This window comes from Dromiciops gliroides, chromosome 5 (genome assembly GCF_019393635.1).
Source record: "Dromiciops gliroides isolate mDroGli1 chromosome 5, mDroGli1.pri, whole genome shotgun sequence".
NCBI lineage: Eukaryota > Metazoa > Chordata > Mammalia > Microbiotheria > Microbiotheriidae > Dromiciops > Dromiciops gliroides.
Genome location: NC_057865.1, coordinates 175,175,475 through 175,193,799, shown reverse-complemented (window position 1 = coordinate 175,193,799; position 18,325 = coordinate 175,175,475). Strand labels below are relative to the sequence as shown.

General features: G+C 37.5%; 1 protein-coding gene across 1 annotated transcript in view; it reads right to left on the bottom strand.

Annotated features, from left to right (window-relative positions):
- ITPR2 (inositol 1,4,5-trisphosphate receptor type 2) overlaps window positions 1-18,325 on the bottom strand; it is a 511,835-nt gene that overhangs the window by 333,933 nt on the left and 159,577 nt on the right. Inside the window, exon 10 of the mRNA XM_043966319.1 lies at window positions 11,471-11,515. Coding sequence (XP_043822254.1) covers window positions 11,471-11,515 — 45 coding nt within the window. The remainder of the gene's footprint in view (window positions 1-11,470; window positions 11,516-18,325) is intronic.

Genomic DNA, 18,325 nt, shown 5'->3' with positions numbered 1-18,325 from the left:
AATTACATAGTAATCTTGATCATTCCATAGCTTTTTAATATAACTTGGTAAATATCTTATGTTTTCAAAAAATGAAAGAGCAGGCAGAGGTGCTTCTCAAGAGAGTTTGTCCCTAAACCCCAGCACTGGTCATCATCATGACATGCACATTAAAAGGAGGGAGATCAGCAACTCTACTTCATTTGGTCCAGTAAGAACCCCAAATTGGAGGATTGGGGGAAAATAAATCAAGTGCTATTAAAGTTCTAAAATAGCACCTACTTAAATCCATTAGTCCTTGGAATATAATTGCAAGAGGGAGGCTTGGGGGAAGAGGATGACATTAAAGAGGCAAATGCAAGGAAGAAAAGAGAAAAATCAGACATCAGATCATTTAAAATAAGATTAATCCAGTTTACACAGCTGTTCAAAATGAGATTCAGGCTCTGGGTTCTGCTCATTTCATTATTCACTAGTTTATTCCCATGGTCAGAATCTTCCTTAAGTAATGAAGAAATTTCAGAGGGAGTCATAGAAACTGCTCACAAACCTTGATAAGTAGTAAGTAGCCTAGTTGTTCTCCATCAAACTCAAAAACTGGTTCTTATGAAAGAAGTTCATCATCCAATTTTGAGACAGAAGTGACAGCCAAGCTAACCCAAATTAATGAGCTGGAGCATGTTAATGCTGAGAAGAGGCTATAATCATCTGACCCTCTGAAGGCAGACATGAGCTCATGGTCATGAACTTTCCCTAAGGCAAGTAAAAGAGACTGAGAAGACTCAAAACACAACTATAATCTCAGTACTTCACATCCATCACCTACAACTCTGAGAAATCAAGTTAAGACTTGACCTGCTGACCTTGAGGGTCAAACAGAGTATTTATGGATGGTCTAAACATTTTTCCAGGGAGAGAAACTGGTACCTTATGAGTAATGAATGGTAGGTATTACCTATGTGTTATAAGTTAAGGGGTATGTAAAATATCTAGTGTCTCCAAAATAATTCCCTTATCAGTCTCTCATACTGAAATATGACTGATTCATTCCTTTTCATGAGTGAATCTGGGAGGCTTTGGGTTTGGGTCTGGAAGGCTTTTAGTTTTTCAAGCTTTACTCCCAGGAAATGAAATCTTTAACCATTCCCAAGCAATTCCTGATGGTGGAATGAATTTATTAAATATGAAGCATTTTGTCTAGTGCTAGAGTTATGAGGACAAGATGAAAACTGGTCACTAACTTTCAAGAAGCTTATAATCTGTGCCCACCAGTTTATACCATACATAGACTGAGGTCAGAGAATAAGACTATACAATCTGGACCTCTGATTGCAGTTGGGGAGAAAGGCATTAATAGGGCAAGCTGGAGGGTACCCACTTCATTTTGTAATTTTACTAAGGGCTGCCAGTGATCCCAGAAATCAAACTCTTTTGCCTGGAATTCAAGGCTCTCAAAAATATGGCACCTCCCTTAGCTCATATACCTCCCTTCCATGTATACTACAATTCAATGAAATTGGTATATTTTCCATCCCCCCATGCACTCTTTCACCCTTTCCCACCCCTTTTGCTCATGCTGTATGTTATACTGGGCATGGACTCCTTGAATCTCTCCCGCTCTTCACTAACTGAATTCTTATTCAACCCTTTAAAGACCATTTCAAAAACCAACTTCTTCAAGAAGCCTCCTCTGTTCCCTAATGACTTTCCTTCTCTGACATAGGTCTTGGTTTTACAACTTTCTATTCTATTCTCTTTTCCAAGACAATGCATTAGAAAAGACCCTGCCATTTGTTAAGATTGAAAGCAAAAGAAGGAGATGGCAGGGGATGTGATGCATAGATAGTGTCATGGAAGCAAGGAACATGAGCTTAGACAGATTTCAGGAGGTGGTGAAGGATAGAAGGGCCTAACATGCTATGGTTCATGGGGTCACAAAGAGTCAGACATGACTGAACAAAAATCCATTTACCATGTAATAATGTGTATAATAGTTACCTCTATTTTCTTATTCTTCTACAAGAAAGTAAACTCCATAAGAGTCATATCTCCATAAATGATAATCTATACTTTTACATCTCCTTTAGCATCTAGCTCGATGCTAGGCACACAGCAATATGCCTCCTAACTCCACTCCTGTGGACCCCTTCTCCTTCTGATAAGTTATTCCTGTAAGCTCCATTTGGGGAGAGAGTCTAGACCAGCCATCCTTCATTCTCTGGACTTCAACCTCATTTTTCAGTTGTCCCCTAATTCCAGTCCTTCCCAGTCCTTTTCTCATTGGTGCATTCTTCCCAGCACCTTCTTAACAAATACTTGTTCACTGTCTGACAATAGGTGTCATGTAGTCTGGCCTAACAAGGTCCCTTCCCCTCAGAAAAGTATGGAAAACAGTGAATCTGTCAGTGTCGACCCAGAGACCTAAGGAACTTACCCAGCTCCTACAGGTATCTTTCTCAATCTTACCCATGACCTGTATAGAATTCAAACGATGATTAGGATCTACTTTTTACTCTAGACTGTCTCAAATGATAAGGGCCCTGATCCTTTTGCCCACCCAAGTATAAAACAGAGTTAATGCTAACCTTTGTGGCCACTCAGAGCCAGCCTGTCATTCTGAACAGGGCTGGTTTCTTCAAACTACCACAGAGAGCTCAAACTTATGGGGAGGGGTAACAAAAGTCATTAGCATATATAGCCTTTTTTGGTGTGGCAGCAATGAATTTGCATATTATCAGTAAAAGTAGCAATTAACAATGGGATGTGGAGCTATGTTTCTGTTCCTTGAGATGAAGTCAAACAATTCAAAGAGTTTAATGTTTATTGAATGAATTAATGAAATAATACCATGTAAAAGCTGAAACTTACTGACTTTTCCTTTATCTGAACCCGATTTCTTACTATTTACACAAGGGAAACCAACTATGGCAAATTAAACTGTTACAACAAGATGCTGATGTTAAAAACAGTTTTCCCCAAAGGCTCTTGGATCTATGATTGTCATAGATTGTGCTCTGTTTACATTATTGCGTTTAGATTTCATTCAATGAGAATTAGATAAAGCACTATATGTAATATGGGGGGTAGTCTTGATTATGGAAGGGGAAAAAAGAGAAAAAGAAAAAGCTTCTAGGATCATATGTAATCAAGGAAATTAATACCTGGAAAGCTGCAATAACAGGAAAATTTTATAAACAACATCACTTAAGCGAATGGAATAGAAATTCAATGTTTTTAGAACTAACAAAAAGAGCCTTCAATATGATATAAATCTTTTCAAATATAGTTTAAAAATCACTAATTTACATTAACTACATATGATCTAACAGAATTAATGGAAATCTGAATTATTGGATTTTTAAATAATGGTAGTTTTGTACTACAAAGTATATAGAACAAAAACTGCTTTCAGAGAACAGTATACCTGGCAAAGTTCCTTGGGAGAACTGGCATCATTTATAATTTATATATCAATTGCTTATATGCCAATAGGTACTTCCAAATTATGTCAGGATGCTTGAAAATAATACTATCTTGGGGGCAGCTAGGTGGCACAGTAGATAAAGCACTGTCCCTGGATTCAGGAAGACCTGAGTTCAAATCTGACCTCAGACACTTGACACTTACTAGCTGTGTGACCATGGGCAAGTCACTTAACCCTTATTGCCCAGAAAAAAATACTATCTTAAACTATGCTTATAATCCTGATTCTATTGTAAATTTCCTCAACCAGTTGCTTTTCTATATATGTGGTATTTTTTTCTAATTTCACATTACTCTGCTCCACATGATAGACTTTCCAAAGTAGATGGTTTCTGGTGTGCTATGTAGCTAAAATGTAATTCCTCTTATGAAAGAGACTAAGCAAGAATTAGAGTTAATATCTGCTAGAATTTTTTTTAAAAAAAGACATGCTAGGGGGCAGCTAGGTGGCACAATGGATAAAGCACCAGCCCTGGATTCAGGAGGACCTGAGTTCAAATCCAGCCTCAGACACTTTACACTTACTAGCTGTGTGACCTTGGGCAAGTCACTTAACCCTCATTGCCCCCCCCCCAAATAAACATGCTAAACTATGGTAGACAACAGAAATTCAGGCAGAACTTTTGTATGTTAACCTATTTTAGTGGGTTCTTAAAAGATCAGAATTTTCGTGTAGCTCTAATGGACCCAAGTACACAGATTATACGAGTTGAAAATCCTAAATGAAAAGTCAGAAGAGTAAATCCATGGCTACCTTTGCTTCTGCACAGCACAGAAGGGTACCAGGCAACACAACAATTATCGTTCCATAATACCTTCACTGTTGACTCACTTGTGAGTCATCCCGTTTTTAGCAGAGACATCACATAGCAATTCTGCTGTTAGGAGCCAGAGGGACATTCTGTAAGAAACAATGTATGTGTTTTCAGAGCTGATTCAGACCTGTGTGCAGGAGCAGAATAATAATGGGCCAGCATCTGTCTCAGTCACTACAAAGCCTCCTCTCAAGTGGTCTAACTGCTGACTTTATATAATGAAAGACACTGACATTTTAAACACTTAAATGAGCTTTTTCTCATGTCATGCTTTAAAAAAAAAAGTAACAGTTACTGTTAAGGTATTACAGATGCAGCCCTTTTCCTTTTCATTGGGACAATTTAGGCACACACAGCTAAATTTTTAACTAAGGAAAATTTTTATTTAGTTTTTGTTTCATCTCATTTCATCATCTGATACCTAAAAAGTAAACAAGATAGAATGGAATTTTCACTTATGGTTCTGTATGGCTGCTGACTGTCTCTGTATAATTTTGTATTAAATTCCTATTGAGACATATACTGTGTGGCTATACCTCAAAAAATCATTAGTTTATACATAAATTTAGTAATACTTAGGACTCCAGGGGACTCGGCACAATTTGAAAAAAATAATAATGGTTATTTATGTTATTCTTGTGTAATTAATAATAATTAGTATTTATATAGATCTTTTAAAGTCTACAAAGCACTTTACAAATATAATTTCATTTTATCCTCACAACAACTCTGGGAGGGAGGTGCTATTATTATTCCCATTTTACCAATGATGAAACTGAAGCAGGCAGAGTTTAAGTGGCTTGCCTGGGATCACAAAGTTGTGCCTGAGGCTGGATTTGAACTCAAGTCTTCCTGTCTCTAGGTCCAGTACTCTATCCCATGTGCAATTGAGCTACTTGATCCTGAAAAAATAGAGTCTTTTGAGAAGGAATTAATGAATTTCAGGTTCCCAGCTGTGTTTGACATTATTCCAATGTTTATAGGGTCCCTGTGGATGCTGTACATTTGTGAAATTGGAAATAATAGACTCCTTTACAACATAAATATACCAATTTAGAGTTAATAGGAGCTCTGACACAGTGCAACATTTTTGATACATTACACCTTAAACTTTGTATTTTCAAAAATGGAAGGCAGCTTTTTGGTCAAGATTTCAGATTTACAGAAAGCGTTAACTGGGCTTTGGAGGGACAACAGAGGGGAAATTACATAAGAAAATATTTGCATATTCACAGTGTCAATGTCACAATGTCACTAGAACCGAGATCGGAGATTTATATATTCTCATTTAGGAAATGTATTCATGTGTCACCGGCTGGGGGGAAAAATACTGTGAATACTCCATTGCTTCTTTTTCACTAGACAATTATTGGTAGGTGGCAAATCCTCTATAGAGTAAGAGCTCATAATGTTAGTTTTACGGTTTCCCATTCCAAGACCTGCTTACATTGAAGCTAGGGATTTGGGAGGGAGGGAAATCAGCAGTGCCCAGCTGTGCCTTTGTCTGTGCTGAGAGCCAGAAGGCGGGTAATAGCAGCATTCTAAGCTACAGTAACAAGAGCAGCTTCAACACTGTGGCACATCTCTGAACTATGGACATATTGCCATAGACATCTCCTTCCTCTATACTTTTTTTTTTCTCAGATCTTAAAAGTGAATGACAGGGATACAAACACACACAATGACTGTGACAACAGAAATGGAAAGAACATCAAAAATAAAAGCTGACCCCTGTATAATTATAATGACCAACTCTGACTCCAAAGAAGGTATTTGTGAATGTACCTACCATCCTTCTTTGCAGAGTTGGGGGAATACAGATGTCCATTAATATAGATGAGTAAGATGTCCATTAGATTGTGAGCTCCTTGAGGGCATTTTTGCCTCTTTTTGTGTCTCCCACACTTAGCACAGTGCCTAGCATGTAGCAGGTGATTAATTAATATTTACTGATTCAGTGTAAGACTACATACACTGCAAAACTTAATTAGCATGGTGATTAGCATAGTAAGTATTAATAAAGATTTATTGACTGACTAACTAATTAATGCCCTACTTAGTTTTGTTGAACACCTTTCATTTATTTTATTTTATTTTTTATTTTTTTGGCGGGGCAATGGGGGTTAAGTGACTTTCTCAGGGTCACACAGCTAGTAAGTGTCAAGTTCTTAGGCCAAATTTGAACTCAGGTACTCCTGAATCCAGGGCCAGTGATTTATCTACTGTGCCACCTATCTGCCCCAACACCTTTCATTTATAAAGGATGGCTGGGAGGGCATGGCAGAGAGATACTGAGAATTAAAGGTGGTATAAAAATAAAATATATGAATAAAAATTTTAGAAGTGAATAAAAAAGTTATATGAATTTTTAAAAAACTATCATCCTTCGCTGAAAAGCCAGATGAACAAAAAGGAGTAAGCTTTCATCATAGCCTTATTTTACTTTTGGCTATACACAGAATCCATCTTTATATATTCCCTAAATTCTCTGGACCAAACCATTAGTAGTATCGCTTACTGGAATTAAAACAGAACAATGAGAGAGGTAGAATAGTGTAATAGAAAAATTACAAGAATTGGAACCAAGCTAGAACAACAACACCATTACTACTTCTACTAGGACAATGACTATGCTACTTCTACTACTATTACTATTTCTACTATTTCTACTACTATTATTACTACTGCTGTTGCTACTTCTACTACTACTACTATTATTACTACTGTTACTACTTCAACTACTAATACTTCTACTTCTACTACTACTACTACTACTACTACTACTACTGCTACTACTGCTACTGTTTCTGCTGCTGCTACTACTACTACTACTACTACTACTACTACTACTACTACTACAGCAGATAACATTTGTAAGTTCCTTGAGGGCAGGAACTGTTTTTGCCTCTTTTTGTAGAGATAGGAAAGAGACAAGAACTGAGATGGTGCAGAGTAATGACCTTAAAAAAAGAACTGAAGGATAGAGGAACTAGAGATCACATTAAGGATGAAAGGGAAAAGATATAATAATACAGGGTATAATAAGATAAAGGAATTTCAATACTGTGTACTCTAATTATAATAGGTGCTAAGATCACATGCTCTCAAAGAGCTTTGGTCTAATACAGATGACTGATTAGGAAATGACAGCCACATCAGTGACCAGCCTTTTCTTGTCTGTTAAAAAATAATCAGTTTCATTTTTGTGATATTACTCAATACTCACCATGTTTAGTACCTCCTAACTCTCACTTTGAAAAAGTGTTCATGGTTATAAAAGCTTCTTCATGGGCTACCACTCTTAGGCCTCTTTTGTGTGCTGATACAGAATCATATTTACCATTCTTCCCTATGCCCATGCTTTACTGAAGTCATTGAGCATTAAAGTGACACTGGTCTCCTTGCTATTCTTCACACATGATATCTCATCTCCTAATTCTATTCATTTTCTTTCTTTCTTTCTTTCTTTCTTTCTTTCTTTCTTTCTTTCTTTCTTTCTTTCTTTCTTTCTTTCTTTCTTTCTTTCTTTCTTTCTTTCTTTCTTTCGTGAGGCAATTGGGGTTAAGTGACTTGCCCAGAGTTACACAGCTAGTAAGTGTTAAGTGTCTGAGGCTGGATTTGAACTCAGGTACTCCTGACTCCAGGGCCGGTGCTTTATCCACTGCGCCACCTAGCTGCCCCTTATTCATTTTCAATGGTTAAAAGTCCCCATGCCTGGACTTTTCTCCTTTATCATTTCTGTCTCCTGACTTTCCTGGCTTTCTTCAGGTCCCAGCTAAAATCTTACTTCTTACAAGGAACCTTTCCCAACCCCACTTAATGCCAGTACCTTCCCTCTGAGTTGTGTCCAATTTATCTTGAATACCTCTTGTATGGACATAATTGCTTGCTTATTGTTTCCCCCATTATTATGTGAACTTTTTGAGTTCAAAGACAAGGTTTGTGCCTTTTTTCTTTATCCCTGGCATTTAGCATAGTGTCAGGCATATAATAGATACTTAAGAAATGCCTGTTGACTTATTGATTTGACAAAAGTATTTGTTCATTCAATATGTGTGTCATCAATTTCTTCATAGCATTTTTCTGCTGCAATTATTTTCACTGTGGTCTTTTCTGTTGATTTGATTTCTTTCACATTGCTCCTCTTTGTAACCTCTACATTGCAGGAATATAGGACTCACTTTTCCTCAATCTTGTTCTGTGCCCTCATTGATTATTGAAAATTCTATTTAATTTATTTTCTGTTCTGAATTCTCTCCATTACTCTTCCCTCTCCCCTATACAATGAAAAGGCAAGAAAATAAGAAAAAACAAAATCCATTACAAATATGTACAGTCGTGCAAAACAAATTCTTGAATTAACCATGTTTCCTTCCTCCCACCGAAAAAAAAAAAAAGGAAGGAAGGAAGGAAGAAAAGACAATATGCTTCTCTCTGCACTCCCAAGTCTATTGACTTTCTATGTGGAGTTATATAGCATATTTTATCAAGAGTCTTTTGGACTTATGGTGGGTCATTGTATTTATGAGAGGGGTAGGAGAGCAAGAAGGTAGAACTTGGCTGATAAAAACAAAATGTATATTTATGTATATATTATGTATATATAAATGTTTTGTTTTATATGCATGTATAGAATTTTATATGTGTACATATACATATACATAAATACATACACACATACATATATTTTTTTTCTTTTTTAACTTGGAACTATGCTCAACATAATGACCAACCACAAATTCCTGAGGACTTATAATTAAACATACTGCTCACCTCCTGAAAGTGGGGTAGTACATTCAGAGCACAGACTGGGACATACTTTTTTAGACATGGACAATGAGAAATTTTGTTTTTTTAACTATAAATGCTTATAACGGGAATTTTGTTTTTCTTTCTTTCTCAGTGGCAGGGATGGGAAGTAGTGGAAGGGAGAGAAGGCTGATCTTTATTTGAAAATAAAATTTAATTTAAAATAACAAAACTTTTTAAAAAATGAAATATCAAGTCTGAGCACTAAAACATAAAGTAGGTGAGTATCCCATGAAATGGTCTTTCTTATTGCCTTCGGAAGCATGATAAAACCAACTCTGGGGGCAGCTAGATGGCGCAGTGGATAAGCATTGGCCCTGGATTCGGGAGTACCTGAGTTCAAATCCGGCCTCAGACACTTACTAGCTGTGTGACCCTGGGCAAGTCACTTAACCCCAATTGCCTCACCAAAATAATAATTAAAAAAAAAAAAACCAACTCTGCCAATTACTCTGTTTCTAGAAGCACCAAATTCTACAAGAAATCTTTCCTGATCTCTCCAAACAATGCCCTCTCTTCTAAAATATCTTGTATTAGGGGCAGCTAGATAGCACAGTGGATAGAACACCAGCTCTGGATTCAGGAGGACCTGAGTTCAAATATAGCCTCAGACACTTGACACTAGCTATGTGACCTTGGGCAAGTCACTTAATGCCAATTGACTCACCAAAAATAAAATAAAATAAATGAATCTTGTTTTGAATTATATTGTATATGTTTGAATATAGACATACATATACATAAACATACATATATACAAACATATTCTGGGCATATTTTATATGAACCTGTCTGCTCAATTAAAATATCAGTCAATAAACTTTTATTAAGTGTCTACTATGTCCCAAGCACTATGCTAAGCACTGGGGATACCAATACAGAAAAAAGAAAAAATCTCTGCCCTCAAGGATCGAACAATGGGAAGACAATACACAAAAGAGAGTAAAAGGCAGAGGTACCCAATGAAGTATCATGGTGGAAAAATCATCAAAGTCCCATAGTAGTACAGGTAGGTGGGAAATAAGGAGCCATATCTCCTGAGCCCCCTTCTAACATGGAGGTTTTGGAGTTTATGACTGGCTCTTCAATCAGAGGGGCAGAGGATAATGATGAGGAATGAGTACCAAGAGTTATTCAAACTTGCAGGATGATCAGGGTCCAAAGATGAGATTCCTGGGGCATTGAAGAAGTCCCAAAGGAGTGCAGAAAGGTAGGGATTGTCTCATACTTTGTACTTGCATCCCTACTGCTAACACAGTGAGTCTGCACACAGCAGATGCTTCAAAATGCTTGTTAAAAAATTGACTGATACTTCCATTTGCCTACAACTCCCTTTTACCTTTTCAATTAATTTATAGCAAGAATGTCAATATTGGCATAATTTAGTTGTAACAATATTCCCATTCACTAGTCACTCATTGGACAAAGATTTCATCTTTAGAGTACCAAGAATTAATTTAGCATTAATGAATGGTCTAAATTTGTGATTCTTAATACCTTTGACCTCAATTTTCTTCCATATTTCCATTTTGATTGCTGCAATTTTGTCTTTTTTTCTCTTCATTGTTGCATTTCCATGGCCAAAGAATTCATTCTGTACTGACCACATTTCTGGTGATGAGCCTCTGTGTATTTAGCTGGGTTGGCTCATGCAAAGGAGATACTGTATGGTGCCAGGACTGTATTTGAAACCTCTCCCACATGGTAGAATTTGCCAAAGGTTGACTTCTGCTGGCATAATCTTTGAAACCCAGAATCCCCTCTCTACCATGTTGAGGCTTCAGAGTAGGACAATTATTTTACCTTGCACGTATTGGTCACTTAGTAAATATTTGTTGGCTCTTGACTACTCAATGAATGTCTTTCAAATCAGAAATTATTCACAAAGTCACACTTTAAGCTCCTGGAAAATGTCAAAGTTGTGGATAATCAGGGCCATCAATAATCATTGATGTCTCGTTTCTCACCACAAAGAAAGAGTACTGAAGCCGGTTGACTACCCAAACATCTGGCTTTCCTCTTATATGAAAAGCATGACATGTCACAAAACCTTAATCCTTTTCATCTCTCTCCCAAATCCTGTACACTCCTGGGGGAAAGTCCTTGAATCAAGCCAACTTCAGTTGCCTCCAGCTCTCTGTTATAGCTATTCATAAACTCAAATGAGCTCCTAACTGCCAGATTCTTCTCAGTTACAGAAAATCTTCCCACAAACCTGCGTCACATCCTAATCCTTTCCAACCACAGAAACATACCTTAGTCCTGTTCTGCCAAGTAGCCAGACTTCAATTTTTCTGATTACTGTTTAAAGACTGATATTTGCAAGTAAAAAACAACAACAACAACTATATGCTTCCCTTTGTTTTTTAAAAAAGCCTACTTACCACCATTTTTCCTTCATTATTGGCATCTCGGTAATCAGGATTGAGCTGGGGAAAAAAAAAAGCCAAAAATCTTATTCAAAATTTAAATTAATTTTAAAGTCATTTATCAGAGTTATTCTGCCCAGAGTCTAAACAATGGTTTCTTTGTTGATAGGAAGGTCTCCAAATGTTCCTATTTACAGCAAAGGACCCCAGAACACACCAAAAGTCATTAAGTAAAATCCATAAAAAATCAAAATAGAATCATCTAACCACTCTCGTGGGAAAAGCAAAAATAGAGAGAAGAATATAACATAGTGGAAAGAAAGCTGGCTTTAGAACCAGGAAGATTTGGGTTCAAGTTCTGATCTGGTATTAGAAATCCAACAAGCACTAGTTGAGTAATGTTGGGAAAGTTGCCAGGAAATTTTGGTTTAAAAATCTATAAGGAGTGGCAGCTAGGTGGCCCAGTGGATAAAGCACTGGCCCTGGATTCAGGAGGACCTGAGCTCAAATCTGGCCTCAGATACTTGACACTTACTAGCTGTGTGACCCTGGGCAAATCACTTAACCCTCATTGCCCCACCCCCCCAAAAAAATCTATGGTGAAATGTCAGTTCTTAAATGTTGCACAGGATTGATTAGAATCATCATCGCAGCACTGAATATCCTTGAAACCAACAATATACTAAAAACTAAGCCAGATGCTTAAGGTTCACCTACTTGCCTAGGGCAAAAGAATTTCCCTTGATCACAAAAGTTGAGGAAATTGTTTGCTTTCCTTTAATTATTTGACAATAAGAGGTGAAATGAGGGGGTTGGATTCTAGGTCTAAGTCTAAAATCCCATAAACCCAAGAGATCTTAATCAGAAAAAGGAAAGTCAATTTTATAAGGTAATGGCCTCTTAAATACCACCCCCTCTTTAAAGTAAATGCAATGCTATCGAGGATGAGATGAAGTCTGATGGCTATATTTTCCTTTGAATGTCAGCGAAGCCTAATACTTCACTGATAAGATGGCTTTAACTTGGGAAGTGATATAGTGAATCTCATAAGATGTCTCAAGGGCAGAATTTAACCTGCTGAGGATGCTTTTCAATGGGATTGTGTCATTTATATCAAAATAGTTTCTATCCCATTGAACACTTTAGGACCCTCTGTTTTCAAGGTACAAGACTGAATACAATGGTTTGAATGAAGCCATAGTGGTCCCTAAACAAGTCTTGATCATTATTCCACCTAGGGTCATGAATAGAAACTCATCCCACTTTACATCTGGGGATGAGGTAACAAGAGAGTTGTGTGGATGAGGAGATAGGAGACTCCTGAGGAAAAACACAGCTTAGGCTGATCTTGTTGTTATAGGAAGGAAAGAAGATATTTTTTCAACTTTTAAAAGTATAATAAGAGGGGGCAGCTAGATGGCGCAGTGGATAGAGCACCGGCCCTGGAGTCAGGAGGACCTGAGTTCAAATCCGGCCTCAGACACTTGACACTTACTAGCTGTGTGACCCTGGGCAAGTCACTTAACCCCAATTGCCTCACTAAAAAAAAAAAAAAAAAAAGTATAATAAGAGGCTGTGCAATGTAGTGCCCAGTGAGTTGGGCTTGAAGCCAGGTATACCTGGATTTGAGTCTGACACACTTACTCCTAGACTTACTCCTAGGATGTCATTTAACCTCTTGGTAAAGCAGGCAATTCTATAAGACTAAATTGTAGAGAAGGTGCTGGCCAGCATTGATAGTGGGAGTTTCCTCTTCCTGAGGTCCTCTGTACCAATGGAATCCCAGTTCTAGTCCCTCTCCCTTATAAATATAACATGCCTCCTAGGAAAATTGGCTTAACGTATTTATTTTGCAGACACTGTCTAGGTTTACATATTGAAACTGCTCTGAAATAAAACAATTGAATAGTTAAATAATTAGTCATTTTGAAATATTAATCTTTTGTTTATGGCTCAGATTTTTTAAAAATAGCTTTTAAGAGCGAAACTGTCATTTTTTAAAAGATCAAGCCAGTTCCTGTTGGTAATACATCCTAATGCTAAGAGCTATAAATTGTAAAACCTTTGACTACTCACTCTATTTGATTATGACTTTAAGTCCTTTCTTACTAAATCCAAGTGAATAATTATCAGCAATCCCAACTTTCTCCTTCTTTTATCCTCAGTCACCACTTCTGGAAGCAGAAACCCTGATTTTGTTGTTGTTGTTCAGTCATGTCCAACTCTTCATGACCCATGGGTTTTCTTGGCAAAATATTGGAGTGGTTTGACGTTTCCTTCTCCAGATCATTTTACAAATGAGGAAATTGGGGCAAATGGATGAAGTGACCTGACCAAGGTCACACAGAAAGTGTCTGAGGCCAGATTTGAACTCAGGAAGATGAGTTTTCCTGGCTTCAGGTCTGGCACTCTATCTACTGGGCCACCTAGCTGCCCTTCAGAAACCCTGGTACCTCAAGCAAAGACCTGGCACTGTCACAGCTAGGATTTTAGACACCAAACCTGATAGAGTCAACTGTATGCTTTATAAATGTAAAAGTTTCTGTATATACCTCATCATTCATTCCATGCCATCTTGGGATGTATCCACTAAAATGGTACCATGTGAGAGTACCATCCAAACTTAGGGATCCCACACTTCTTTGCCCACACCCAACCCCATCCCCACCACTCTTGGTACTCCAGTGTGTGGAAGGAGACCACTACACCAACATTCTCTGTGCAGGGAGGGCTAAGGGAAAGACAATGGGGCTGAGGGGTGGGCATACTACCCTGAGAAACAAACAAATGAATGAATGGATGGATGGATTGGTGAATGAATGAATACACAAACAAATAAATAAGTAAATGAATGAATACATAAATAAACAATGAATGAATGATAAATAAATGAATGAATAAGTGAATGAATGACTCACAATATCTAGCTGGCCTCAAGCATGCTTCATATTCTACCCTAGCTCCCTCCTCACACAAAATCAAATACTTCCATTACTCCTTGAAAAGGTAAGGCAACCAAATCTTCTAATTCTCTAAGGGCCATTCTAGTGACTTCCCAAACAAATCACCACCTTCCTCCCTAGCCACTAAATCAACCAGCATTTTGGAAGGCACTTAATTTGTGTCAGGTACTAGGAGAAGGCAGTGCAGCAATGGAGACAAAGTATGGTCCTATTGCTAAATGGTATTTCCGTTACCTTCTAAAAGAGAGGGGACTGTCTCACTTTTATACTTTTATCTCAGAGAAATTAGCACAAGTCTTTTTAGTAAACAAGTAAATGCTTTTCCATTAGTTTGTTCATTGACCAACCTCCATCACCATTGGACTCAACTAACTGGTAGCTATGGCTGCTAAATTTGCACTTCTTGCTCCTGGAATCCTAGAGATTCAGAGATTCTATCTCCTAAGGAGAAAACTTCCAACTTCTGTACTCTCCCAGTACTGTTATACTCCTAGTATTCCTCCTTTCATTTTGGACCTCTCTTTGAAATGTTTTTGTCAGTTGTTTTTCAGTTGCATCTGATTCTTCATGACCCCATTTGGGGTTTTCTTGGCAAAATTCTGGAGTGGTTTGTCATTTCTTCTCCAGTTCATTTTACAGATGAGGAAACTGAGGCAAACAGGGTTAAGTGAATTGTACAAGATCACACAGCTAGTAAGTGTCTGAGGCCAGATTTGAACTAAGGAAGAGGAGTCTTCTTGAGTCCAGGCTTGGCACTCTATCCACTATGCCATCTAGCTGCTCATTCTGGATTGCTAATTAGGTTTCCTTTTCCCCAAGTTTTATTAGCATCCTTTGTTTTACCAACACAATTTCTGACTACACTCCTCCAATCCCCATCTAGTAAACCTTCCTTTGAAGCTAAAAAAAAAAAAAAAAAAAGGCAAAATCAAATAAAACGGACACCAACATCTCATTGCCCATAATCCCCCATTTCCCCAACAAAAAGGAGGGAAATGCTTCTCCTGGGCCATACCAACTTAATTGTTTTTTTTTTAAACTTCTCTATATCCTCAATCTCTTCTTTTCATACTTTCCATCTTCTTGCACTGAACTAAATGTGCCTCTCTCCAAAAGACACTCTATGCCTGTCCACCCTTTCCAGTAATTGATGTTTTTTAAATTACTATAATTTACTATAATTTCTCCTATCAGTGAAAATGTCCTTTAAATACAAATAATTACAAGTAGATATTATGATTTTTACTTTGAAATAAAAATTCTCATGTTATTATATACAAATGCTCTTCAGAAATTAACTCTTCTTGGTCTATCAAGATATTCTGGGGGCGGCTAGGTGGTGCAGTGGATAAAGCACTGGCCCTGGATTCAGGAGTACCTGAGTTCAAATCCAGCCTCAGACACTTGACACTTACTAGCTGTGTCAAGTCACTTAACCCCCATTGCCCCACAAAAAACCCCCAAAAAACAAAAATTTTTAAAAAGATATCCTTAAATTTCAATCCTCTGATAAATGTTTGCTGTCTTACCTTAACCAAGTAGAATGAAAATTCTTTGAAGACAGTTAACTCATTTTTATCTTTGTATCTCCATTGCCTAGCAGACTGCCTGCACACAGCAGGCTTTTAATAAATGTCTATTTGCTGAATTTAATAAGATTGCCTTACATTTATATAGGACTTTACAGTTTTAAAAGCATGTATCGATTTTCACATGCATGATTTCATTTGATTTCCACAACATCCTTGAGAAGTTGGTAGGGTAGATATTAATTTCCTCATTTTGCCAAGGAGGAAACCTCAGAGACATAAATGGGATCTCTCTGATTAGAATCTAGACTTCTTAGATGGTGAGATACACAGAGAACTGTGTCTGAAATCAGGAAAACCTGAGTTCAAATATGGCCTCAAACACTTTTAGGTCACTGTGTGACCCTTGGCAAATCACTGAACTTCTGTTCGCCTCAATTTCCTCATCTATAAAATGGGAATAATAATAGCACCTATCTCCCAGGATAGTTGTGAGGAATATAAGAGATCATCATTTCAAAGGGTTTAGAACAGTGCCTAACATGTAGTTAGAACTATATAAATGTTAGCTGTTTTTATTTTATTTACATCTATATGTATTTATGTCTTATTCGGAACCCTTTCTTTCTTCCTTCCTTCCTTTCTTTCTTTCTTTCTTTCTTTCTTTCTTTCTTTTTTTTTTTTTTTGGTGAGGCAATTGGGGTTAAGTAACTTGCCTAGGGTCACACAGCTAGTAACTGTTAAGTGTCCAAGGCCGGGTTTGAACTCAGGTCCTCCTGAATCCAGGGCCACTGCTCTATCCACTACGCCACCTAGCTGCCCCCCTACCTTTCTTTCAAAGAAGGTATATAGAACATTTCATCATCATTCCTCCAAAATCATGTATGGTTATTATATTTGTCATAGTTCTTACAGCTTTCAATCCATCCTACTTTTGTATAGTATTAATTCTTAGGAAGTTTATCCTTGTGGCTCCTAGAAGGTTTTGCTACATTAAACCTAAATCTGACCTTTTTTTTTTTTTGCAAATTGTACCCACTACTTTTCCAATTTTCCCCTGTGGGGACAAGCAGAATGAATTCAACTCCTTTTCTACATGTTAACCCTTCATATGCTGACAGATAGTCAACGTGCCCTACTCCCCCACCGCCACCACCAAAATGTTTTCTTCTCTGAGCTAAAAATCTCTGATTTCTTCAGCTCTCTCATAAGACATGATCTCCATGCTCATCCAAGGCTATTCACCATCCTGGTCACACTCCACTGAACACTCGCCAGCTTACTGAAGTTCTTCCTAAAGTGAAGCTCCCAAAACTAAAATAAAACTCAGATCTGATCTGACAAGGACTAACTTTTCTCTAGTGCTGATCACCATACCTTATCAAGGCAGCCTAAATTTTTGCTAATTTTTTCAGCTGCTGACTGCTACTAAAACTGCTTACTGCTACTTTAGTCAATTTCTTCAACACCAATACCATGGGCAATCTATCTATTTTTGTCTTATTTTCTATACATGAAAAAATCTATTTCTTTTTTCTAGTCGTACATACCTCTAATGATATATTTTACACCACTCCTCACCTGCAGGTCATCACTGGCAAAATAATGTAGATTAGAGGTGGCTAGGTGGGGCAGTGGATAGAGCACCAGCCCTGGAGTCAGGAGTACCTGAGTTCAAATCCAGCCTCAGACACTTAACACTTACTAGCTGTGTGACCCTGGGCAAGTCACTTAACCCCAATTGCCTCACTAAAAAAAAATAATAATGTAGGTTAGTGACACCCACCACATCTTTCCTTGTCCCATGCATTAATTGTGATTTTGGTTCTCTCAAGATCATGATATTCCATTTCACAGCCATATTTCATCACTGAGGGACTACTTCTATCAAAGATATGGACTTTAGGGGCAGTGATCTGTTTGAGATACAATCTGATCTCATCCTTCTCTTCAATTCTGGACATAGTTCTTTGAACACTTGAACATACTCATATATGTGTGTGTATACATATATATGTATTATATATATATATATATACACACACACATCCACACACACACATACATAGTTGCAGATATACACCTATATAAAACATATGCTTATAGAAGGGATAGAAAGAGACAAGTACTTATTAAACACCAACTATGTGGTATGCACTGTGCTAAGCAACTTTGCAAATGCCTTATTGGAGTCTCACAACAATCCTGGGAGGAAGATGCTATTATAATCCACATTTTAAAGATGAGGAAATAGGCACAGAAAGGGTATGTGACTTTCCCAGCATAAGTGTCAGTTAAGTGTCAGAGGCTGGATTTGAACTCTGTGCTTCCTGATTTCAGTTCTAGTGTTCTATGAACTGTGTCACCTAGCTGCCTCC